General features: G+C 39.2%; 3 protein-coding genes across 6 annotated transcripts in view; 2 read left to right on the top strand and 1 right to left on the bottom strand.

Annotated features, from left to right (window-relative positions):
- The window catches only part of LOC118406732 (protein kinase C-binding protein NELL2-like), a 56,810-nt gene extending 44,486 nt beyond the window's left edge, over positions 1–12,324 (top strand). For 2 of the 4 annotated variants that reach the window (XM_035807024.1, XM_035807025.1), the window contains 16 exons: positions 63–206; positions 972–1,197; positions 1,887–1,984; positions 2,163–2,274; positions 2,684–2,767; positions 3,498–3,617; positions 3,997–4,053; positions 4,697–4,834; positions 5,406–5,528; positions 6,105–6,200; positions 6,797–6,937; positions 7,446–7,639; positions 8,312–8,482; positions 9,040–9,125; positions 9,491–9,626; positions 10,224–12,324. In XM_035807024.1, coding sequence (XP_035662917.1) covers positions 63–206; positions 972–1,197; positions 1,887–1,984; positions 2,163–2,274; positions 2,684–2,767; positions 3,498–3,617; positions 3,997–4,053; positions 4,697–4,834; positions 5,406–5,528; positions 6,105–6,200; positions 6,797–6,937; positions 7,446–7,639; positions 8,312–8,482; positions 9,040–9,125; positions 9,491–9,626; positions 10,224–10,265 — 1,968 coding nt within the window. In that variant the 3' untranslated portion in view covers positions 10,266–12,324. The remainder of the gene's footprint in view (positions 1–62; positions 207–971; positions 1,198–1,886; positions 1,985–2,162; positions 2,275–2,683; positions 2,768–3,497; positions 3,618–3,996; positions 4,054–4,696; positions 4,835–5,405; positions 5,529–6,104; positions 6,201–6,796; positions 6,938–7,445; positions 7,640–8,311; positions 8,483–9,039; positions 9,126–9,490; positions 9,627–10,223) is intronic. The other 2 variants (XM_035807027.1, XM_035807026.1) reach the window with 2 other exon arrangements.
- Positions 12,325–13,010: 686 nt separating this feature from the next.
- Positions 13,011–18,635, bottom strand: LOC118406735 (transmembrane protein 216-like). Its single transcript, XM_035807031.1, has 6 exons — positions 18,463–18,635; positions 17,140–17,156; positions 16,495–16,588; positions 16,051–16,143; positions 15,229–15,430; positions 13,011–14,387 (listed from the first exon to the last, which is right to left on the bottom strand). The coding sequence occupies exons 1-6, from the start codon at positions 18,473–18,475 to the stop codon at positions 14,369–14,371; spliced, it is 438 nt and encodes a 145-aa protein (XP_035662924.1). The 5' UTR covers positions 18,476–18,635; the 3' UTR covers positions 13,011–14,368.
- Positions 18,636–18,771: 136 nt separating this feature from the next.
- LOC118406731 (staphylococcal nuclease domain-containing protein 1-like) overlaps positions 18,772–26,214 on the top strand; it is a 169,195-nt gene continuing 161,752 nt past the window's right edge. Inside the window, exons 1-7 of the mRNA XM_035807023.1 lie at positions 18,772–19,066; positions 20,390–20,539; positions 21,502–21,625; positions 23,591–23,675; positions 24,328–24,482; positions 25,063–25,154; positions 25,930–26,085. Of these exons, the coding sequence (XP_035662916.1) occupies positions 19,025–19,066; positions 20,390–20,539; positions 21,502–21,625; positions 23,591–23,675; positions 24,328–24,482; positions 25,063–25,154; positions 25,930–26,085 (804 nt within the window). The 5' untranslated portion in view covers positions 18,772–19,024. The remainder of the gene's footprint in view (positions 19,067–20,389; positions 20,540–21,501; positions 21,626–23,590; positions 23,676–24,327; positions 24,483–25,062; positions 25,155–25,929; positions 26,086–26,214) is intronic.

Here is a 26,214-nt window from a genome sequence, read left to right as displayed (position 1 = left end):
AGACCCACTGACAGATTCAGGTCCTTGTACTAATGTGCTGCACTTTTCATATATTCCTCCAGGGGGGGATTCAAGATGCGAAGATCATTGTCCATCCCCGTGGTTACCAGTCGCAGTGCCCTGACCTGGACAAACCCTGTCCGACCTGCGGAGATATCTCCAGTCTGGTGGACACAGTCAAGGACCTGACTTACCTGGTCGCCAAGGTACTGGGCACAACATGTTTTGTATATTTTGCATAACTGTTAAATTTAAATCTAAATGTCTTTTAAGCATAACACACCAGTTTTGTACAGTAAGTACAAGCTGTGCATGACAGCACTGTTACTTTTAGGTTTGAGCCACCATGAAGAACCCCTACTGTTTTCAGTAAGAGTGGTTGTATCTTTTATGTGCTAAATGGGAGTTCCCCCTAACCAAAGCTTACCTTTACCTGTGAGTTACTGTAAATGCAGAAATGTTCGCGGTGGTTTCTGTTCGCAGTTTTAAACCACAGCAAACATTTTTCCATGGCAGTAAGAGACTACAGTGCATGGTGCTACCGCGAACTTCAAATCACTGCGAAAAGTCCTTTTTCCCGCTACCGCGAAATTAAATCCCCGCGAACATAAATGCATTTACAGTAATAGAGCAAAACGTGTAAATTGCCTTTCACAAGGACACAACATTGTGGCCTGCTAAGGATTTGAACTCCAAACAGTTACTAATAGACCCTTAGTCCACCTTTCCACCTACTTGTTGTACAGATGTAGCAAACTTACCTAGTAAATGCTCTTCGAAAATTTTTGTATTTGGTGTGGAACAGATGGAAAATCATGTGCATGAAAAGTGAAGAAATTGGATTACATGTGCAATGGTTATTACGTTAAAATTGATGATATCATGTTCTTTATAATCAGCTCATGAAGAATGGTAAAATCATAACTTTTCTTAAATTTTTTAACTTTGTTCCAATCTCCTCCATGCTAAAGCTGAATGCCACTCAGCAGCCGGAGACTAGAACCTTGGCCTCCTGTGACTGCCCGCAGGTGTGCTTTGTGGGGCCACAGACGTACCGCGAGAGGGACAGCTGGATTGACGGGTGCTCGGAGTGCACCTGCCTGGGCGGGGAGGTGCAGTGTGCCCTACGGGCGTGCCCCGAGGTCCCCTGTCCCAAACCCACGGTTCCTGAGGGGGAGTGCTGTCCAGTGTGTGGTGGTGAGATCTTCATCCAACATATGGAAGCTTTCTACTTTGAAGCTATACACGTATTTGTTGTCGAAAATAATGTGTATGCTGTCCTGTCATGTATTTGACGTAGAAAATTTTGTGTATGTTGTCCATTGATATCCTGGGTACCAGCTAGGTAGCAGTTTGCTCGTATGTTTGCTTTTGGTACTTGGTATGTAATTGAATGAAGAGACTTTTTTATGGAGGGCGTTTCGGGTGTTGGAACGCCTGTTAGAACGACCGCTTGAACCCATTCCCTAATTTGGTCATGTGTAGGGACCAAACAGGGCTCTCGTCCAAAATTTGGACAATTCCAGGCGTGGTTCCCAGACGAAATAGCAGAGAAGTGACTGTACATACATGTAGTGTATAGTAAAATTTGGAGCGAGAAGTGACTCTAAAAAGTGTATAATGAATGTTTTAGTGAATTACTTTTGAGATTGTACCCAGAAAAGTCCATGCATGTATTCAATGTAGAAAATAGTGTTTATGCTATCCATTTATTAAGGTTAACATGTAATATATACGTAGTTGTTGCATGTGTCCTTGGACGTTGGTTTTCACACCTTGGTTATGATATTAAGATCATGCTTTTTGTACATTGGGTGGATCACACACTGATCATGTATTGGGCATGGATGGATCACTCACTGATCATGTACTGTTCACATGTACAGCTCCCTGCTCCTATTATGGCAAGGACCTACAGGACGGAGAATACCACGCTCTACATGTAGATGTGGGAAGGGATGTGTGCTATTTGTCTGAATGTGTTGTAAGTATTCATTGTTTTCTTTGCCAAAACATGCATTTTGTGTTAGTATCATGAGCAAAAAGACAAAGTTTTGGCAAAAATTGTTTATTCAATGACTATTATTTTTAATGACTTTGTAAAAAGCACAAAGAATGACATAACACTTTGAGGAAGATTGAACTTTTGCTTGTTTTGTCAGGATGGTAACATGCAGCAGAAACAAGTCACAGTGTCGGAGTTTTGTCCTGCTCTAGACTGTGATCTATCTCTTCAGACCCTTGAGGAAGAAAAATGTTGTAACATTTGTCAAGGTAAGCTACAGGTAGTAACACAGTGTATACTTAAGATGAGTTACTTGTACTGTAAAAGTCTGTAATGATTCATTTTTGCAATAGGAGATTTTAACTTAGCCCATCCCTCTGTAAACAAATTATAGACAGGCAATAATTTTGCTTAGTTGCTTATCTTTACAATTATACCTTGTTTAGAATAGAAAGCGCATCATTTAGTTTCTTGTTTAGTTTTTTACAACAATTCACATGTATTACTATACCTCGTATTAATTTTGTGTAAGTGCTGTAGCCATGAATGTAGTGTTTGTTGTTCTTCATCTTTCTTGCATGATACTATGCTAGTCGTGCACATTTTACACTTTTATTTACAGTATGTTACCTTTTGCCTTTTGTTTACAGTTTGTTTTCTTTTCCTTATTGTTTTCAGTTGACCCATCAGTCTCTACGGATACAGATATAGAAGTAATTCAACAGCCTCTTAAGTTAAGAAGCTTCAACATCGAACTTAAAGGTAAAATGTCTCTTTCAGTTGTATTCATTTGCCCAACACTTTTTTTATATTTGTGTGATAAAATGATTGAAGATTGAAAGACTGACAGTTCTGTACTAGTGTGCAAAGTGCAAAGTTAAGGTACAACAGGTCATTCAGTGTAATATAATCATCTGCTGCATTATATGCCTGTAAAGATGGTGTGTTATGCCAATGGGTGGTTATAAGGGGTGGGTACTGGTACGGTATACCGGGACCGGAAAACATTTTTTCTTGTTGGACTGGTTCAGTAAAACCAAAAACCAGATATTGGACTGATTAGAAATTGAACAGATCATACCGGCAATACGGAGACAAGCGTTAACACGTTTTGAGGCTTATTGGTCCAAGAAAATAACAATAGCAAAGTAGGGAAGAGTCGATAGTCATTTTCACCAAGTTTCTACTGTCAAACTTGGTCTAACTTAACATACGCAGTTAGTGTTGTTAATGGAAGATAGGATACTCCACCAAACAAATTCCTTTGTAGCGAAATGAACCATTGCTTTTGGTATCACCCATTCACAAACAGTCCAGGTGCAGGTCCGAACCTGGACCGTACCTGGACCTGAATTTTCTGTACCCGGTACCCACCCCTAGTGGTTGTACATGTAGATACAGATACAGACAGGGCAAAATCTATTTTCCAGTTAAGAGTAGACCATCAATACTGATGCATGTTTTCACCCAAATTTGTCCCTGTTTGTGACAGAAACTGACCACTGCCTGGAAGGTAATGAGTGCCACAGCAATGCCACCTGTGTGAACATGCCTACAGGCTACACCTGTCTGTGTAAGGAGGGCTTCCTAGGTGACGGCAGGACTTGTACAGGTAAGGCTAGAAGATGGACATGTTTCTCATGCATTTTTTCTTTTCGTGCAATAGTGTTCTTACTATATTTTCCTCAGTTTCATAATGTCTTGACAAATTGAATATAGACCAATCCTAGAGCCCTGCACACCCTGTCAAAATGTAGAATCCAAAATGAAAACAGAAAAGTAAAAGTCATATGATCTACTAGCAGCTACATTGTACTCTCTCATTGGTTGAACCACTAATTGCCATGTTATCAGTGGTGGAACTGCTAATTGTGATGGACAGTTTCCTTCTATTTTTCATGCTGTGTGGCATCATGCATATGATTTGTTGTTCTTAATCTTTTGTATAGGTTTATCATATTCTGATTTATGTTTTCTTTTTTTCCACCCAGATGTAAATGTAATAATTCAAACGACTTTTAAGTTGTTTGAAACCTTCAACATTAAAGGTAAAATGTTTATTTGATTTTATTTGTTTTTCCACCATTTTTGTTGATTGTTTTGTCACTGGAAAAAAGATTGACATTGCCTCTAAATGTTACAATGTATGTATACTAAAATCTACATGCAAAACTTACGAATACACCTCAAAACTATATTCATCACATCATAATCGACTCTACATAGAGAGCAATTATTGTGTTCTGTCTATGCAAGCTATACTGAAAGAAGAGAGAGCTTGACCAATGTGAATGCACTTGCTTTCACAGTGGTTTTATTTCTTAATGGGTAGGGAAAAGGATGTTTTCTTGGTGTTCAAAGAGCCATTATAAAACAATTCTGTTGAGCAAGACATATATATATATATATATATAGTTGCTTTGTTATGATTTGGTTCAGATATGTGGTGATGTTTTGAAGCCAGTTCCATTAAGAAAAATTCATATATTTTTGCAGGGATTTAATTTTGTGGTAGTAGTATGTTGTGTTTTAAGTTCACAGTTGAAACATTTCTTTAGAATTTGTAACTGCAGAAATTCAAAACATGGGTAAAATTTGCAGGGTCATGACTTTGCGGTAACAGGTCATTGTGAAGATCAAACCACCACTAACATTTTGAGATTTACCGTGCTTGATTTTGTACCATTGCAGATGTGGATGAGTGTGCGTCCATCGGCAGTCCGTACAGCCACAGTTGTGGTGACAACACCCGCTGTGTCAACCTACCCGGCTCCTACATCTGCGAATGTTTGCCTGGATACAAGCAGCTCACAGAGCACAAGTGCACAGGTTTGTTGTACAACCATTAAGCTTAAGGTAGTCGTACATTATCACTTTTAATGAAGGTTTGAGGGGGAGGATTGTCTTTTGTATAAACACTGTACAGAAGAGGAGGAATAGAAAAATCTAGTTGGAGTATGAAAGGGGTATTACATTTATGTGTTATTTTGGCAGCCAAATCTTAATAATTTTGGATAGAGAAAATGTTAGCGTATTTGACGTCAGCTATCACTTTTAAACATCTGTGTCATTATTTCACATTCTTGATGTTGATGGTAATGCACAAAACAGTCAGTTATGAGGTACATGTATGCTCAATTTGTAGTACCATTGCAAAATGCACAACCACCACAAGATCATTAAATTTTTGAAAGAATATTTTCCTGTTGGATGTCTTTGGCCATGCTGAACACGAGATCGAACATGAACTTGGTCCTCATAAAACAGCAAACATGACTGACCGCTACGCTATGCCAGAAAGTTTCCTCTAAAGATGAGTAGTATATCTATCTTACTAGAAGTCAATATTTGTGTAATTGAAGTGTTACAGGAACAGTATTTTCTTTTCATTTTTCTTCAGATCAGAATGAATGTGCCTTGGGAATGGACCATTGTCACCCTAATGCCCAGTGTGAGAACACCATGGGAAGCTATGTCTGCCGCTGTAACCCCGGTTTTGAGGGGGATGGCATGGTGTGCACACGTAAGTAATGCTGAAGCTCATGATATTGATTGTTTGTAAGTAGCATATAAGAAAAGTTTAACCGGTTCAGTTACTTGCCTCAGATGAAATGAGTCCATGTTAACGTTTTATTGACAAAAAGTGGAGGCCCAGTGTTTGAGTACATTCAAGAATCCACGACACATATCGAAAACAGGAGGGGTCCATCCCAGTGTGAGTGGATAAAAAATCATAGTCTGGTCTTACTCTCTGCAAAGGTCCTGTTTTCGTTTTCTGGTTTCTAAGAAAAGGAGAAATGTTTCTTGCAATAACTTGTTTTCCTTCCACATTTCAAAGTTTGGACGGATAAGCAAAATGGCATTTCAATAACATATACTTCTTCAAAATTGTCTTCATTCATAGTTAGGGTATAAATGACTAGTTTCTCCCAGAATACTTGAGTGTCACTGACAAAAGATAATGCTATCGATCTGAAACGTCTGACTGTTTCCAAAATCATATCCAGTTGCTTGTCATCATGAGTAACTGCTTTTTGGCATATCCTATTACCTGGATGTCTAATCTTCATTGACATGTACATCTCTTGTTTTCCCTCAGCGGTGTGCACCACTCCCTGTGAGAATGGAGGCCTCTGCATCGCACCTGATTACTGCAGCTGCCCTGCAGGATTCACTGGGAAAGCCTGTGAGACAGGTAAACAACACAACCACCGTCCCTGATGGTTAGGTGCTGATTGTGATTGCTGAAATTGACACATGGCTACGGCGTGATATCTCATGATTGTCACTTGATAATGAGAAAATCTGCGCCTGATTGCTCTGATTGTCACATGATCATGCCATGATTGCCGACCTTGACGATAATTGCCCAGATTACCTTAATGGTATGGCAGTGATTGCTGTGATTGTTACAAAATTGTGCAAAAGTACCTTTATACATGTAATTACATAAAACAAATGAGAACACAGCAAAGCATTTAGCATGAGTTAGGAGTCCCATATTCCTTAGGTACATCACTCATCATCAAATTCACCACTTTCAGGGGAATGAACTACGAACAGACATCACTTTTTGCAACAGCCCATGGCTATGGAGTAACTTATTATTGACTAAGTCTGCAAAACTGTTCACTTTTAATGTTGTTAGATTTTTTACAAGAAGTGGAAGATCTCACATGTTCACACTGATTCCCACAAGACAAGTTGTCAACAGACATGCATATAGTAATAGCTCTATTCACATTCATCATCATAATCTGGATGTACATTGAACCAAACTTGTTCCCTCAGACATTGATGAGTGTGCAGCAGGAAACCCCTGTCCTGACCACTCGGACTGTGTGAACCTGCCAGGCTGGTACTTCTGCCAGTGTAAGCCTGGCTACAAGAGCAAGAGGAACGAGAACAGGATGCAGATCGGGGCTTGTGAAGGTCGGCTAATGTTTAAGATAACAGATGATTTACATACAAATCCTATAAATCCTTGTCAATCCTATTTTCGCAAAACTCTCACCTAGTGTCAGCCATATACTGCATCTTATCATGATTTCATCCAAAGCAATTTTTCGTTCTGACAATTAAATCTTGTTTAGTGTCAATCATGTATTGTATCATATCATATATATGCCTTAGTATCAGAAGTTTTCATGGTACTTTCGCTGGAGCTGTCAATTCTAGATATCACATAAGACTTGCCACAAAATTGTTGGTAGTTATTTTTTAATAATGATTGTCTGAATCTTGAAAGTAATTCTGTCTATCTCAGGGCGTAGCAGTTGAAATGCTCATCCTCTGTCCTTTCTACAACTTCTTTGTATATTACCTGTCCTTGGTGCTGATATATGCAATGTTGTTAGGTTAGAACTTTCCGCTGTTAGATTCTGGTTTTGTGACATTGGGCTGCTTTTAACAGTTTTTATTTGAAATTTTCTGTGCTTAGACATTGATGAGTGTTGGACTGGTGACCACAACTGCCCCTCCACCACGGACTGTATCAACATCGGTGGCTCCTACAAGTGTAAGTGTATCGACCCAGCCACGTGCTCGGGCAGCTGTATATACGAGGAGAGCGAATACAGGAATGGGGAGTCCTGGAGGCCAGATGGGGACCGCTGTGGGACATGTACCTGCCAGGTCAGTATCACATGATTGTCACATGATTGTCATATGATCCTCACATGATCATCACATGATGTTACTGGAACACCCTAACCAGTATCACATGATTGTCACATGATTGTCACATGATGTTACTGGAACTGCCTGGCCAATATCACATGATTGTCACATGATGTTATTGAAACTACCTAACCAGTGTCATGGTTGTGAGTGGCATATCTACTGCTTATTTGTTCAGCTGTCATGGCTCAAAATTCATTTTTGGGATTAGGTGCACTGGTGCCCCAGCTTAAAAAATTGGGTGCACCAAAAAAGTTTTGGGTGCACCACTTAAATTTAAGTAATAACCTAAAAATAAAACTTAGTTGCAAGCTATCAAATTCTTAAACAAGTACCATGACAGACATTTTTATTATCGTTCTAACACTTAGATGTCAAGAATATGATGTATACTAGTATACTTTGATATCTTTACATAAATATTTTGGTGCACCCTGTGCACCCACAGAAAATAATTGGGTGCACAGCTCCAATTTTGGGTGCACCTGGGTGCACATGCATCCAGTATTTCGAGCCCTGCCTGTACAACAGTTTTGTTTCAAGTTTCCCATTTTTTCTGCACACATGAATCGTAAAAGTGAGATTTCAGTACTTTTGTAGTAACAATGTCTGATGCATGTCCAACAGGACAGTATTGTAACCTGCCGAGAAGACTCCTGTAACTGTGAGGACAAAAACACAGACATGTACTGCTGCCCGGAGTGTGATCGCACCATGAACTGTCTGCACCAGGACCAGACCATGGTCTACAACAGCAGTGATACGTGGATGTACCAGTGTCAGATCTGCAAGTGCTTGGTGAGTGGAGATCACATGTCCATCACATGATCACCACATGATCATCAAATAACCATCTTGTTCATTTTGTGCAACATGATGTGCTTATATGCAATGTACATTTGGGTCAAAAACTATTCTATGTGGTATATAAAAACTGTACCAACATGTTCATTAGGCTTAGAAAAAAATGTTGTGTTTCCTGTTTCCTGACCTGCCCTTAAAAAAAACTGCCAACCCTAGACTTTTTTGGGGGGGGGTGGACAGTCGAGTCACATAGTTTCCATTTAGAATTTTCATTCAGCCTTCTTCCTAGTCAAGTAAAAAACTTGTCCTATCTAATGAAGGATAAATGTATCCATAGATTTGTAACCAGAATGCACAAAATTGAAGTTTGACATTGAAAATATTTTTGGGCCAAGGTTAAAAAGATATAGAAAAAAGAAGATAGTCCCTACCTACTGGCCCTACTTTTTTCAGGACTGAAACAGGAAACACAACATTTTTTTCCTAGGCCTTATAAACTGTCAGAATGATTGATAGAATGCTTTATCTGTTGTTTGTACTTGTTTTGACAGAAGGGGGAAATAGACTGCTCCCCCCTGACATGTCCAGAGCTCACCTGTAAGCACACCTACATACCTGAGGGGGAGTGCTGCCCAAGGTCAGTTACTGTACATTTCCTCATGTTTTGTTTTTTTGTGGTGCCACATCCCCGCAATATTATATCACTGGGAGTATACATCTGAATTGTATTATTAGTACAGACTTTTTTCAACTAAATATACCACAAAGATCTCCTTGTCTCCTCTACTACAAAATAATGCTCTGACCTGTACTGCAAAATAATGCTCTGAGAAAGCAAATGCATTTACAGTAACTGTTATGTTGATATACATTTAGATATCTGTGAACCTGTTCATAAGTCTAGTTGTACATAGGAAATATCAAATTTGAAATAAAAGTACTATGATATTACGACCTGCTTTTCCCAGCTGTAATCATGACTGTTTTTTGTCCCTTACCCAGGTGTGACCCTTGCTACCTGCCCACCAATGAGGCGACCTCTGACCTCCTGCAGACATGCATGCACAATGGTATTGTGTACGCTGCCAGCACTAACTGGGCACCCAAGGACGAGCCATGCACACGCTGCGAGTGCAAGGTTAGTCATGCCACTATGATGACTGGGCTATATTTCATATTTTAAATGCCAATCATTTCTCTATGAACAGAGAAGCCAGACCATTCTGCAGCTATCAAAAGAGAAAATGGAGCTAGACTAAAAGGCTAAAAAAAATTTGATGCCTTTTTATTTTAGAAAAAAGGAAGGCCAAACATTGAATGCATCTCCTATAGTAACACTAAGGCCATACCAATGTAATTTGTTGGTGCTCAGATTTTTATAAAATTTTTAAAAAATATGCTCAATTGGAAAAACATTATGAAAACAAAGCCAGAGGAGCAGGTTTTTATGGCTTGGTGCACTCAGTTTTATGGAGTGAATACAGTCACATTCAAGTTTTCCTCCCTGCCCTATGCTTTTATGATGTCTACTTGCTACATTTTTGTTTCTAAAAATCCGAGAACCAAGGAAATCAATTGGAGTGGCCTAAAGCCGACATGTTTGTAAACTTACGTTAAGTCAGTAATATCTCCATTGTGTTTCATAGTCACATAAGCATTTTGTTTTTATGTACTATGTTCCATTTGATGGGTTTAGTTTGTCAGCATTTTTGACATTCTCTTGTGTTCCTTATAGGGTGGCCGTGCGTGCTGCCACGTCACCGACGGATGCAGATAAAGTAGAGGAAACAATGGCGATGTTACAGGGTGGGGCAAAAGTATGGCCACTATTCCAGACACAACAAATCCACAACTTTCTGCTGTAGCCGTGTAGTCAAGACAGTCATCATTTAACCCAGAGGAGAAAGCTGACGGGCTTGAATGCATTCCAGAACTTTTGTACCACCCTGTATTTGAGAGAAAGGGTTAGACAACAAGCATCTCCTATGTAACTTGTTTTCTTCCAATCACCGATCAATTATGAGACATTCTCCTGTAAGCGTTATCAATTTTTTTAATCTATTAAAAGGAGGAAATTCCTGTAATTGTTTATTAAACATTTTGTATGGAGATCAAAACAAAAGGATGTAAAGGGTTATGTTTCTATTTTTGTGTTAGAAACAGTATCAACAATTTTCAAGTATTTTTGGGAGGATTTTCGATTTGTCTGTTGAAAGTTTTGGGGTGAGGTTATGACGTAACAGTACAAGACAATGTATAGAAATTCCAACCTATTTGTACATATATTCTATAGGTTGGATCATCGGAAAATGGTATCTATGCAGCTTATTTATCAGTCTGTACAATAGTTAGTGCCTATGAAGAACTAGTATGGTACAGTGGACAATGGTGTATTGACTTGTATAGCCACCGTTTTAAAAGCATTTTAGATTAGAGTTGACCTAAATGAATATTGCTCTGAAGGAAAAGTGAAAAAGTAGACCCAAATTTCTACCAACAGAGCAGGACATGAAACAAACTTGATAATAAAATCAGTCCGTTTTTTATAATCTAACAATAATGATGGTGGATCAATCAGAATGCGAAAGTTGACAAATCACATTTGCTATGTATCAAAGTGGGTCCTTGTATAAAAAAAGATTGATTGGCGGGTACTAATCAATGGTTGCACGATCGTGCAGCAGCAAAATGAAAAGTATTTGATATTGGCACGACTTTTTACTCACAGCAGTAGGAGTTGTCACTTGTGGTATGCAAAATGCTAAGGTGTAACTTAGACAGACTGTAGTGTTGTTAAATGAAGTGTAGCTTTTGACAATGGCTGTGTGAACATGTGGAAATATGAGGACCGAGTAACATGTATCTTTAATAGCAGCAAGCGCCAGGATTATTAAAAAACACTACTTATATATGTGTAATTTGCAAACATTCAATCAACTGTAATGTTTCTTCTAGATATTTTATATTATTTTAATCAAACAATGGAGATAGATACATAGAGATTTTACGTTTTAACACTATGGTATACCTCATAGTTTTCACACTATGGTATATCTCATGGTTGGGACAAAGAGGACTGGTCCTAAGTCCCTGACATGTATTTATGAAAGTTTGCTATGATTATTGTGTCTACTTTGTATAGTTTACAATTAGTTTGACATAAACTACAATGGACAAACATCATTCATTGTACTGCATTTGGTTACATTTTGTCATATTTTTTATGGTAGGTAACAATATCATCCAGTACTTATTACTGTTGCATAATCTTCAGTGCCAATTTTAAATGTTTATTTTTATAATCTTTAAAGACAAGCCATACGTATTTTAGCATGCTATTTATTTTGTAAGAATTATGACGGGGAGAGTATCATATTACGTGCAAAAAAGTATTGAAGTGATGTATGAAGAAAGACCTTCAATACATGTAAGCCTAGTAACATCTTTTGAGCCCTTAATCTTCCTGTAATCTTTAAATTTCCAAGGTTGAAATAACTTAATGCGGTGCTCGAAAACAGCCTGCTTTTTCAGTTTACAGTGTTTGATACATGACATGTATGTTATGCCACTGTACCTGTATGGTAACAGACCACAGCTTCAAATCATCCACATAGAATATAAGCTGAAGGTTCTTGATATACTTAACCAATTTCCATGAGTTTCTTGGAATTTGAACTGTCTCACATCAGCTTCACAGAAGGTAAATTGTACATAGGTACTGGAGTTGATGAGGGATGGTCGAATGGTGTCATTTTGTGTGTGAAGGACACTTGTACCCACAGAACTCGTGCATGTGAATAATGGCTCCCACTATATTAAATTGCTCACTGTGGCATATGGAGTGGTCGTCATTTTTCTCACTTTGCGCATACATGATTCTCTTTGTGTAGACTTGCCCGTGGCCTGCACAATATACATCGAGGAGGCTGAGATTTCCACTTTTGTGGGCGTGACCTTTTACCAGCTGTCGACCAATCAGTTTGAGAATCGCCTAACTGTTACTAGTACTTAGGGTTAGATGAATTCTCTGTGTGTCAGCCAATAAAATAATTGTCTATATGTTCTTTAGGGTAAGGCCCATTCCCATAGCCTGAGTATCATCCTCCGTAGTAACCGCGAAAGTCGTGAGCCAGCGGTTACTACGGAGGATGATACTCAGGCTACTTAACCCTAACTTTCTGTCTACTAATTCCAATGCAAATAGCTGCAGGCCAATTCATATCACTCATGACAAAACAAAGACACAAAAACATTATCTTTATTTTCATATGTTAGAGGCAGATGTTGATGGATGCTGTTACCATGGCAACAAATGTCAATACCTCTGATGACATGGAAAGCAGATCGGCATTGGAGTTTGCTGGCAGACTCTACCTTGACTAAAGCTTGCCCACTTCAGCTATTGCTACTTTCAGTCAGTCTTATAAAGGTTGTAAGTAGTACAAAACCAAGCAGCAACAATAGGTGCTAGTATCCGACAACAAGATGACATCCCTTGATATTAAATACAACCAAGAGACAATAAGACTTCATAGTTTATTCATTTGTACAACATAAAACACTCTACACTCATATGTTCAATCACATTTACTGGTGGCATGACAGTGTCCGATGGGCCAAGGTAATACATTTTGTACGTATCCAACTGGTAGCAAACAGATTTTCCAGTTAGGCCATGTTGATTTGATTACAATTTGATGCCATCCACGTGCGCATAAATTTTTTTGGGGTTCCCAAAATAAATTTTTCCACCATACTGTAAATCGTATAAAGCAGCTGCAACAAAGAGCAAATATATGCAATAGCTTTAAAACTAATCGGAAAACGTATACTGTAAATGCAGAAATGTTGTGTGGTGGTTTTATGTTTGAGGTTTGCGCGGTGGCCACATCAGCGCAAATTTAAAACCACTGCGAACATTTTTCCATGGCAGTAAGAGACTACAGTGCATGGTGCTACCGCGAAATTAAAACCACCGCAAAAAGTTCTTTCTCCCGCTACCACGAAATTAAATCCCCGCGAACTTAAATGCATTTTCAGTACTAGTGTTATAATGCCATGGTCAAAGAAGAAGTTGTGAAACTACAAAATACAAAAATCAAGAATCTTTTGTTTTTGGTATACCATACTCTGTGTGTTCATTCATTTGTTCAACCTTCCTGACCACTTAGATTTCATATTGTAGGCAACTTTTTTGTCCACACTTTTTTCTATTCGCATATTCACATCAGTTTTGGGTTCACAGAGGATGTCAGGCATATAATCAAATCAACATGACCATATAAGAAGATTTGATGACAGATTTCATACAAAGTCACTGGAACATACAGAAGGTAAAATAAAGGCAAAATTCATGTTGACAACTTCTAAATTACAAGTAAAGCCATCATTACAAATGTACAAGAGTTTTCAATGGACTGATAATGTGGAACAGGTTTCCACAAACTCAATTGTGAAAATAGCAGTTTTTTTATTGTCACTTCAAAAAATTCTTACAGCTTTGTAAATGTTGTTTTTCAAGCAAATGATCATGGAATGGGGATATGACAGTTTCACTTTTAGTTTCAATCTACAGTATAATACATAAAACATACACATACAGAGTTTTTGTAGTTTTGCCTACACATACAATATACCAATTGTATATTCACTGTTCTGTTGATAATCAAATATTTACACACTTTTTTATTTACAAACTTGTCCTCAGTCTTCCCATCAAAAATAAAGAGCTATAGTCAACAGAATATCATAGTATTACTAAGCTTAAAAAATGACTATTTATGAGTAATTTCAAACAAGAACCAAAAGTGGCATCCAGATAACAGCTCCAGATTTTTCTATATGGATAAAAAAGAGGAACTCTCTCTTCATTTCAGTCCGTCATCGAAAGGTCTCTGCCCTGTGTAAAAGACATAAAAAAGACAAAAAATCAGGAAAGTGTATAAAGACAGCACACATAGTTGTTGTAGATCAAGCTACATGTAAATAAATCCACAACTATGTTGTTAACAAGCTCCTGGAATAGTCCGGAATAGTTCGGAAATTTCACATCTCCCTTATTAGGTTATCAGTTGTATTGTATCATGTATCATTGGAAAGGTTTTTTATCCCCCTTTACAAAGATACTATATATGCCATGACACATGTATTACATTCATTAACAGAGCTGACTATGAGTCATAAAAAAAGTGTCAACATTCACCTACTAAGACAGTATCTGATGTTGGTAGTCATGGTATCAAGCCAATACAGCCAATTAGAATTCCATTGTTGCAAGTGAAAATACATATAAAAATGTCACTTGAATTTTGGGCAAGAAAAAGGTTGATTCGGACTAGTAATTTTTTGGTCTACTTGCCCAATAAGACAAGTGAATTTAGAAAACTTGTCCAACACTGCTTTTCCCTTCTAGTACTCCCACAGAACTAATCTCCGAGCAGATCCTATGGTAGCTTAAGATAGTATCAAAAGCTGCCAGAGGAGTGAAGCCGGCCTAGTGGGAGGTTAGAACCAAGCAGGAAAGAGGGCAATTAGCACCTACACTGCAAGCACAGTTTGATTAGGAAACAATTGGATGTTAATAGCCATTGTTCTAGCCGACTGGAGGAAGATCCTACATGGCAAATGTACACCTCTTGGCTGACTACACTTCTTGGCCTTATGCCATCTTATGCCATCGTAGGATCTGCTTGGAGATTACCACGAAACAGTCCCTGCAAAGATTAATGAGTGTACAGTACCTGGCAAAGCTGACCATGGCTGCCACGCCCAGGACAAGCTCCAGCCCCAGGAACACCAGCAGGATCGCACACAGGATGACCTCTGCTCTCAGGACGTACGTCTGCCACAGGAGGAAGAACAGCACAGTGAACAGCACAGGTAGGCACAGCAGGATGGACACCACCATGGAGATGATCCGCTCTGTAAGGTTGCCTTTAGAACCTGGGGAGAGAACAGCAAATTAATATTGGAATGGTCGTTAACAGCCAAGCACAGTAAGATGAAAAACATAACCTTTAGAACATGGGAGGGATGAAGCACATTGAAAGGCATAGTGAACGACACACTGAACAGCTCAACACCACATGTATGGTGATGGCCAGCTTTTAGTGTACAGCACACTAAACAGCACTGTTACATTGCATTTACAATCTGGGGGAGGAGAATATAGCACATTGAACAACACATTGAATAGCACAGTGGACAACAAGTTGAATAGCACAGTGGACAGCAGACCACATGCAGAGGACCTGATCTGTTAGTTGTCAGCACATTGAACAGCACATCGGACAGCACAGATGGAGATGACCTGCTTCATAACTGTAGTAGGTTGCCTTTAGATCAAGAAGTGCATATACTACTATACAATCCAGGCTTGATTTACTCACAAGTCTGGGGGGTCTAAACAATTAACAATGTAACATTATCCTCCCAATGTGTGAAGCAACAAAATTACCTTATTTGAAATCTCATATACTTGTGCATGCAACAACTGAATTAATGTATATTGTATATGTGCATGTTGACTAGTTAGTATGGAACAGAAGTACTTACTAACTTACCAAAGAACAACCTTATAACCTCTATGATCCCCAGTAGAAACAGCAGCACTATCTCTGATGCCAGATTTGTGGAGGGGAAGGGTAGAACTTGTCCTGCAAAATATAGCAAAGTTAATAATATTGGTATGGTCGTTCAACTATTCAAGCACAGAATAAGATACACATAGCATATTTGACAGACATATATAGAACAAGATAACCCCAAAATTGAAATTTATTCACACAGGACACATCAGTTCTCTTCTACCTCAATCTTGACAGTCTTGTTATTTACTTGGATCAAAAAGCCACAAAACACGTGAACGCCTGCCGACGTAGTGCTGGTATAATCTGTTGAGTCAACAGGATTTTTTCAGGTCCCTTTTTTCCGGACCTGTCCAACAAGAAAAATGTTTTTTTTTGTACTGGTACCCCTAATACTGTTCAACTTCAGCATAAAGATACCTTTATAGACAAACATAAGAGCCTCTGCTATCCAGAAGAAGCCAAAGTACCAGCCATTCAGGTAGTACAACACTTGGAGTGGGAGGGAAGAAAGCTGGCAAAAAATCAAGGAAACTTCCTGTACTGTTAGGTTTGGTACTATTAGTACATATATGCGATATATATACACACACATAAGTCATAATCCATCTCCCTTCATACTGTAATAAAAAGAAATACACATAAAGGAGAATACAATCTACCAAAATTCAATATGTTTTTGTAAGCCAATATATGTAGGTAACTATAATTTGGCATAAGGTATAAGTGGCCGTGGGAAGAACAGATGGTGACGTTGATAGTGATACATCCCGGCAGCCATATTTGGTATCATTACACTGCTTGAAAAACTTACTAATACTAGTGCTTGTTTGTTTCCTTGTTTATTCGGATCTCCATTAGACTTTACAATTTGCAAGTAAAATCTATTCTTCCTGAAGTCCATACAAAATTAAAGAAAACATAACATACCATAACAAGTCAAAAAAAAGTCTGAAACTCTGAATGAAGTTCCATTACTAAGGACATCTATATTTAAAACACTGAATTGTAATTGCCACTGTCTTTTGTTTCTGTATATATTTCTTGCAATAGAACAAAGGATACAATGATGGTCTGTCGTCCTGAAAAAGAAAAGAAATAAAACATGAAAAACTAATAATTACATAGAAATTTCATCCAACTTCCAAAGCACAGATAGGTCAAGCAATTTCATCTCTAGTTTATCATAAACTCAAGCCACGTAAAATTTTTTACTCTGAAAAAAAAAAAAAAAACAGCAACATTGAGCTACGTCGTCAGAACCTATAACATGCATTGGCATAATACCGGTAGTAAGACTTATACCGGTAGATTAAAAATACTGGAACTTAAAGAGATCTACACATGCAACAATAGTTATTTCTGAGCTGTGCACACTTCAGACATCTAGGTGTCCAATACACCATTTACAAAGCATCGATAACAATGCATTCGAAGACAACAAGGCCAAAAGTTTTCAGTATACTTTTTTTTTAAATTTCGGGCTAGGCAGCTCGTCGTGGGACGAACACACTGTCACATTCATTGCCAAATTTATATAGATCATAATTACACATGCTCTCGGCACAAGACGAACATGATTCAACAACAATCTTGAATTTCTGTTGGTGACCTACAACTCATGTAAAAGTGTGAAGAACTGTTGCATAATAGCCCGGATCTACGACTGAATGGGCAAAATTGAATGTACGCAGCCATTTTCCCGCCATTTTTATATCTACGCTAGCAGTGAAGTGTTACGTCATAGCGGTTGTGACGGACAGAAGTTAAATGAAAATTCTTGACAGTATACGTCCGTTTTCTCATGACATTTTGTATGCTCATGCAGGTTTATGTTTTATGCATTTACTGACAGAAAAGGAAGGAACATCAGAGGATGTACATAGCGGCAGTTAATTGTGCCGTGTTTCTTCCTACCGGTATTTTGTACCCCCTCCCAACCACGCGCCCGTTCGCCGTGTAATTCCGCGGCGTGTTACAATTACAATATTACGCTTTTAGCAGGACAAGAGTGGCAGAAAAGTTACACAGAAGAAGTGGCAAGGGTAACCTATAACAGCAACATGTAACTGGAGAAAATGACGCGTTGACAATTTGTCAAATCAGTATGGCTAGAGAAATCGTCGTAAACGTACCGGTATTATGATAATAGATGTTATAATTTTTCTGAAGAAACAGAAAATTTTGTGTTGCCCAAGCAAATTTTTAGCGAAACAAATTTGGCTTTTTCCTGGAAATAACCACAGAAAACTGCGATCTAAACCCAACCTAACAAGCAACACACACTCTCAGAGACAGTAAGCCTCAAAAGAATCGTTGGGAAGTTAAAAGCAAGCCAGATGGAGCTCTATAAAAACATTTTTCGAGGTAAACAAAATTCAAACCAACCTCTTGCCGCCATCTTTGAAACTTAGAAACGAAACTATTTATCCCGTCATGCTTAGCGCTCAGTAAGAGGAAACCCGTCACAGCCCAAAATATCAAGTTATGAATAAATTAGATTCCTAAGTGTGTTTGAATCTTTTAAAATACACAATATGTGTACCAAAAACGTAGCTGTTACGCGGTAAGATTGTTTAGTTCGCGCTTAATCTCTTTAGAATTATATCCACAAATTGAACTTTGAACTCTACATCTAACAGGAAGTGGAAACGTGTCGCAACCTTTGACCTCCCGAACCACTTCCGGAAACGTGGTTTTCACCAACCTTATCGTATTCGATAACTTTCCTAACAATTTCCTCCGCCTTTTCTCCCTCTATTCACGATTTGATCGACTTCAAGGCCTTGTAAACTTCATTTCTAGCTGCAGCTGGGTTTTTGAGAGTGTTGGAGGAATCGCTAAGAAGGGGGAAAAGTTTGTTTGTTTGTGCTCACGTGACCCATCCCACGTTGACGCTTCTTTCCTCAGCCTTTTTCAAGAGCCACTCAGCTGGGATCTAGACGCAGAAATGGCCGCTCCGCAAACCGTACAACGTGGGATCGTTAAATCGGTAAACACTCCACGTTCTCACGTATTCCATGAGTTTCTTTTCACACGTGGTGTAGTAGAGTTTGATTTTTTTTTGTTTCTTAACAGTTTACAGATCCCACGAGAACGAAACTTGACGACGGAGTTTTTCCAGTGCGGCGAACGAACTGACCAATATGGCAATTTTAAGTCACCAAGAAACGTACAAGAAACTCGTGATTTGAAGTTTCGTAAAACTATATCTGTATTATTTACGCGTAGGTCGTGTGTGAGTTTCCAGTATGTCTATGTTTGTGGCTAATCAATGATCGAATATGGGTAGTTGGGGAGGGGGGTGATGCAATTTTTTTTCACGTCCACTTGGTTTGCGCAACAAACTTTTGTCGACTAACATATAAAAGCGTAAAGGGTCATCACAATGTTTCCTACCACTCTAGTGCTATAGTGTCCTCGCCCCCCTCCCCCACTCTTCCTGGTCTTTCCCCCCTCCAAATTATGATGGTGATACATATGTGAGCTGGAACGAAGTGATAAACATACTGTAATTCTTGAAATTTTTGTGGTGTTTTTATATCCACACTGTTATGGCAGGTATCACTTAATTGCAAATTTAAGCCACAGGAGTTTCTATGATTGTACATACTATCGCACTATTGTAAGTAATTGCAAACTTGAAACTATTGCAAAATTAAGTCAGGTCCACTAAAAGGCATTCCAGTCTATTGCAGTGCGATTGAAATAGATGATTTTTAAAACTGTTTTGGGGAAAAGAAAAAACATTCCTTTCCAAGTATAAAGGTGTAATCATTTCCTGGTTCTCTTTTAAATGTGGTCATGTTACCTAACACTGTTTACCAACGAGTTCCCCTTTGTATGTAAATTAAAAGGCAACATGTGTCTGTGGTGTCAAATTACAGCACTGTACTTCATCATCAGGAAACGATTATGTAGTTAGCCATTTAAGAACCGAGCCTGGCTGGGTACCTTCCAGGTAGTGGAAGTTTGCTCCTATGTTCGGTTCAGCTACCAGTCTGGGAAACTCTTACTGTACATTCAAATTTTTTGGTGGTGACGTCAGTTCATGAGCGAATTAAGGCATGGGTTTTGAGAGCGCTACTAGTAGTTTAATGACAAGCGGACAGAGGGCGTTTCTGGTGTTTGAACGGCTGTTCAAAGGAGCGCTTGAACCCTAAGAAGCCTGTGTGATATGGAAAATTATCACCCGCTCCGAAACACCCGGATTGAATGTTATTGCGGCCCAGGTGGGACATGATTGACTGTGCTTGACAGTAGATTTATTGGTTCTCCTTGACATCGATGCTGTACATTCTTGCTGTTCACGCAGGTGCTGTCTGGTGATGCTGTCATCATCCGTGGCCAGCCCAAGGGTGGCCCTCCCCCCGAGAAACAGCTGAACCTGTCCAACATTGTGGCACCCAAGATGGCACGTCGAGCCAACCCTAATGTGGAGGCTTCTGTTGAGACCAAGGATGAGGTACAGTACATATAGAATACAACATGATGTATTCCGTATCACTCGAGGTTCCAGCCCGAATGCCCGAAGGCTGGAGGGTGCACCAAAAATTGAGAAAAAGTTGTGTCCTCGAATAAAAGATTGTAACAACAGCAATTCTAACGTCAAATCCGGTATGCAAATTTTCAACCGTGCTGTATTTGGCCCGTTCGAAATAGTTTGATTTACTCGAAGGAAGCCTGTGTGATACAACTTAGAACCCGTGTGATGCGTTAAGTTATCACGCTGTCCAGAACACCCGTATAGAACGTTTTTGCGGCCCAGGTATGACATAAATGTAGTTATCACTTACGCTACCCGGATGTGTAACCTTTATCGACATATACGGTATAACCGTATAGACATCATTTGTTTCTTTAAGTCTTGCTAATTCATGAAAACCTCAAATCGGCCTGTTGGCTGCTTGTAATTTTTGGAGGTCATGAGAGAAGAAATAAGGGTCATACAACTTATTTTATTATAACAAAGTCACAAAGATACAGATTACATGAGTGAAATCATAATAAATCTATAGTCAGTATAGATGTATAGTCCTGATATCCAGCTGCAGATTGAATTGTATTTGAATATTGTTTACCCTGATGTTCTAACCTTCATAAACATACAGTCCTGATGATTAAATACATAAAGATGTATTGTTATACCTAGTATTACAACAGCATAGCAAAATGAAAGTGACATACAGGTCCTTGTCTGTTAATTTGTGTCTTTTCCTTGTACGTTACTGAAACTTACAGATTATTACAATGCCTTGTACTAGTTGTAGCTATATTGTAGTCCTGTAGCATTGTGATCAACAGTGACTTAACTGTCCCTTTCATAGTAATTATCTTTTGACATGAACATAATTTATGGCAAAAATATTATCCATAAGGGTTTTGTGTGGGTGATTGTTACATTTTGTTGGTGTCCGTATTTTCCAGCCCTATGCCTGGGAGGCGCGGGAGTTTCTACGTAAGATGGTGGTCGGGAAGGAGATTTGCTTCACCGTGGAGTACAAGGTTCCAGGAACCGGCCGCGAGTACGGATGTCTGTATGTCGGGAAAGGTAGTTACACATTTGTACACTTATATTCTGTTATTTTGCTGCATCATGTGCCCAAAGGATCCTAAACTGAAAAGTATATTGGCATGTTAAGAATGCAATATATATGTACAGCTATTTTATTATTACATCGAGCTCTTCAGTGATGTAAAATCAGAGCAGACTGACACTGCATGTCATGATCATAAGATAACAATTTGTGAGTTTTTCTACTTCTACCTTTGTGAGTTTTTCTACTTCTGATCTAAAAGTAAAATCAGCTTGATACGGATGAGCACAAAAAGGTAGCATTAAGCCTAGAAAAAAATGTTGTGTTTCCTGTTTCCCTACACCTACCCTAGAAAAAAATCTGCCGACACAAGACTTTTTTTCGGTTGATATCGGAGTCACATAGCTTCCAGTTAGAATTTTATATCCATTATGCACAAAATTAAAGTCCTCAATTACTTTGTTCAACTCCATTGTAATATTTATCACTAAAGTTTTGGCCAGCCTAGAATTAAAAACATTTCAACAAAGAAAAATGTTAATCCCTACCAGTGTTTCCGCCAGAGGGGCGTCCACCCGTCCAATGACGGTCTCATTTCGTTTTGGACGGCTTGAACGCAACCAGAGGCCGTCCTCATAAAAAAATTGCGACCCACATTTTGCCGAGAAATCTGTACAAAGTCGATAAATGTAAACTGCAGTTTTGTGTTTTGTATTGAAGCTAGAGGCTTAGGGGACGCCGTCCACAGTCAGAAAGCCGCTCACTGTTTGTTTTGCTATTGTTATGGTTGTTGACAATGTGTGTCGACGGCCTTTTGCATAAGATAATCTCATTAAAACCCGTTTTTCAAGGTCTCAGTTACACGAATTTGCCCTGTCACATTTCGAAAACTTGGCGGTAGGTCGATCTCGCTATAAGTATAACACTACAAACTGTACTTTGTTATTGGGAGAAATAAGACAACACACTAACTTTGTCTAGATTAACAACTTTAGTCTCTGTTTTCATCGTCAATCATCGTAAACAAAACAAAACACAATCAGAAACATGTGCCCACCGGCCTGGGTGCTCGGCACGGGAAATCCCCGGCCTCGTTCAAGTTCGTTATCGGCAACACAGCGGAAAAATAAAGTGTTCACATGAGAGGTGCTGGACGTAAAAAACATCAAGTATAACTTTGGTTCCTTTTGATATGAGTTTTGAGCCCGCAAAATCTCCGAAAACGGCAGAAATTTTCGGGATAAATACGCTCTAAAATGGCACTCGAGAGCTTGTTGTTTATCCTGGCCAATTACAGCGCTAGTTTCCCATGACGTTGCTAGCTTTCCCAGATCTCGCGAGAAGTCACCACGGGAGATTGCGGGATTTTGGCAGCCATTACGCACATTGCCGCTGATAGACGATGTTTTTCGTCATTTCTGAAGGCAAGTTTCTCGATCTATGGAAGGTTTTAGATGATTTATAAGTATACCACAACATAAAATACAATATATACAAATGTTATTTCTTTTTTGAAAGTCCAAGAACCGTTTCTGGAACTTTTTAAAAGTAGTAGTACCCGTTCGGTGCGGCATACCGGTACGCAGCACAAATCAAAACATCCTTGTTGTTACGGCACTGAACTTTATCGGACGTTAGTTGTTTTTATTTTTTTTCTTGCGACAGTTAACCGTTAACTTGAATTTTCGCAGTTTTACAATTGAATTGAATTTTCGCGGTTTTACAATTAAAATTAATTTTCGCGGTTTTTTAATTAAATTTAATTTTCGCGGTTTTCGCGCCCCAAGGTGGACGGCCTCCCAGCTGAGGTCTGGCGGAAACACTGATCCCTACCTACCGACCCTAATTTTTTCTGGACTGAAACAAGAAACACAACATTTTTCCCTAGGCTTTATTTTAGTACAATACATGTCATGAAGTCAAAGCTTCATAAACTTTCATCCCATGGATAAGAGCCTGAACTTGTATGACCCTTTCAGACCCTCAGACTGGTAAGAACGTGACGGAGGCCTTGGTGAATGAGGGTCTAGTGGAGGTACGCAGGGGAGGCATCAAACCCAGCGAGTAAGTGCCTTTTTTATAGCAGCTTCATTTCTGTTATCTTACCACTTACCGGTCCCTTGACAGGGGGTGGTCATGGGGGCGCTTTTCCTATGAGCACACTACCTCCCTCCATCTCTCCCTGTTGTGTGCCAGCGCTTGGGTGCTGGCAAGGGGCAGTCCTGTTCATTCTTTAATGTTGTCGTCCCATTTCTTTTTCTTTTTCCTTATCACTGTTCCTTGAGGGATCATTTTGGAAAGGCCTTTACTTCTGTGATTGTGAGAGATCTTAAATTTTTGTGGGAGGACCTTGATATTTAAGCTGATAAGTTTCCACTCTTTTCTTTTGGATCCCCTAAACTTTGGAGGAAAGTATTTTTGAAGTCTTGAGTTGCCACAGAACTTGGTACATATTCTAGAGTGGTACTCCCCATTGTATGCTCCAGCTATTCTCGCTGAAAGTTATATTTCACTCAGGAGGAAGAATTGTTTTTCTTTTAGGGAGGGAAATATCCTGCATTTTCTTGCAAATGTTGTTTTTCTAGTGTGGCATAACATGACATTTTGCAACAAGACATGACACTTGACTGGGAACATTTGTGAGCAAATGCAGCATATAGTGTATGTACCCTTTTGGGTTTAACACAAATGTAAAAAGAGAATTCTGTTCCACCAGTGACCAGGCGAAGCTGTGTGACCTTGAGGACACTGCTAAGTCTAACAGCAAGGGCAAGTGGGCCGCAGACGCTCAGTCTCACGTGCGTGACGTGGCATGGACACTGGAGAACCCACGCAACTTTGTTGATGCGCATCACAACAAGCCTGTCAAAGGTACTATAGATTCATTTACTTTCACGATGGTTTCATTTCGCTGTATGAAACATATATTTTTGTGTCATTAATTTTATTTATGGTGGATAGATCACCTCTAAAACAGTGAAATTGAATCGGTTGCGAAGATTTACAGTACTATGTTGTGAAAATTTGTTTTCTTCTTTCATTCAAGTTGCAGAAATTCATTTCCATATTTCTCAGGTGCGTTAAGTATTCAGGAAGACAAAAACTACACAAGATGAAAATTTATCACTTTGCTTGGCTTAATCTACTGTGCTTGAAACATACACACACAAAGCTGCTAATTTTATCAGAAATATTTTGTAACCCTATACAGTAGAAGCCAATTAATTGCACACCGGACTGACGCACACTTGTTTTAACTGCACGGAATTCCAAAATCCCAAACCAGTGTGGTCCAGCTGGATAATTGCATGAAATTCACTGGCAAATAGGCCGTGCAATTAAGCGGCTTCTACTGTATTGCGAAGGGGCTCGGTTGTGTCACATTGTGTCCTGGATAAAATTCTGCAGTTGTGAAATTTTTGTTGACCTATGACCTGTCCATGTTTTACAGCCATTGTTGAACATGTCCGAGATGGCTGCACCCTGCGAGCGTTCCTCCTGCCGTCCTTCCAGTACATCACCGTCATGCTGTCTGGGATCAAGGTAAGATGTCAAGCCATCGTACCAATAGTGGTTATATACTAATATATATATAGTTAAGCATCATGGGTAAACTATGTACATAATATATGTAGTATTCTCACTTTCCATTTGGGGGGTTGTGGGTCCAAGCTATGACAATGTCATGCCAAACGTTTTTGAAACATTTGGTTCATACTGCTTTTACTGCATAGTATTCCTCATGAGAAAGAGTATGGGAGTAGAAAACACAGTCGAGTGGTGGCACACAGCTTGAGGTACTGAGTGAGGTGCAAGCCAACCAACCCCCTGTTGTAGTGCTTGCAGAACTGGGTGGCCTAAGGGCAATTGCATGTACAAGATGTACAAGATGGGCACTGCCAATACACATTGAGAGTCAGACATTTACATTACAAAGGGTGTTAATCATCTATGCCCATTTTAACAAAGTCTGTAAACTAAAAACACAGGTATTGTTTTTGGTTTGTTGGTCTTGGTGTGTGTGTGTGCAAGTTTCCTTTGCTTGGGTTCAAGGTGGTAGAAAATGGTGGAACTGGAGACTTGCAGGATATGGTTTGGCCCGGGTCCAAAGTTGTTGCTGCAGGTTTGACCTGGATCCAAAGTCCTGCAGAAGGGCAGTAAAATGCATTAAATAGAATTAGCTAGGAGTTGACAAGAATGAATGAAACAAGAAATGCACAGAAACTCATAGAAGTATGAGCATTGAGATCTTAGAAGATTTCTGGTTTTATCATGTTCTCTTATTGGAGTGAAGTGAAAATGTGTTACCTTCCCACAGTGCCCCATGTTCAAACGTGAGGGGGACAAAGAAGTGGCGGAACCGTTTGCGGACCAGGCCAAGTTCTTCGTGGAGTCTCGTCTCCTCCAGCGCGATGTGGAGATCATCATGGAGGGCGTGTCCAATCAGAACATCCTCGGAACTGTGATCCACCCGGTACAGATTTTGCATATCTCAAGTTTATCATGAAAGTTCATCTATGTCAACTTGGTAGAATACAGTATAGGAAATGCTAACAATTTACTTCCAACACTGAATTAAACTATAGGGACTTACCCCTCAAAA

This window comes from Branchiostoma floridae, chromosome 19 (assembly GCF_000003815.2).
Source record: "Branchiostoma floridae strain S238N-H82 chromosome 19, Bfl_VNyyK, whole genome shotgun sequence".
Lineage (NCBI taxonomy): Eukaryota > Metazoa > Chordata > Leptocardii > Amphioxiformes > Branchiostomatidae > Branchiostoma > Branchiostoma floridae.
The sequence above is the reverse complement of the archived record's forward strand: the minus strand, read 5'-3'. Positions and strand labels throughout refer to the sequence as shown.

What these genes read in the sequence shown, in the direction of transcription:
- LOC118406735 (XM_035807031.1), bottom strand. An exon ending in TCTTATGTTTGTCTATAAAG is followed by an intron (nt 16,144 to 16,494) that starts GTATCTTTATGC and finishes TATATTTTGCAG; the next exon opens with GACAAGTTCTACCCTTCCCC. An exon ending in GGTTATAAGGTTGTTCTTTG is followed by an intron (nt 15,431 to 16,050) that starts GTAAGTTAGTAA and finishes TTCTCTCCCCAG; the next exon opens with GTTCTAAAGGCAACCTTACA.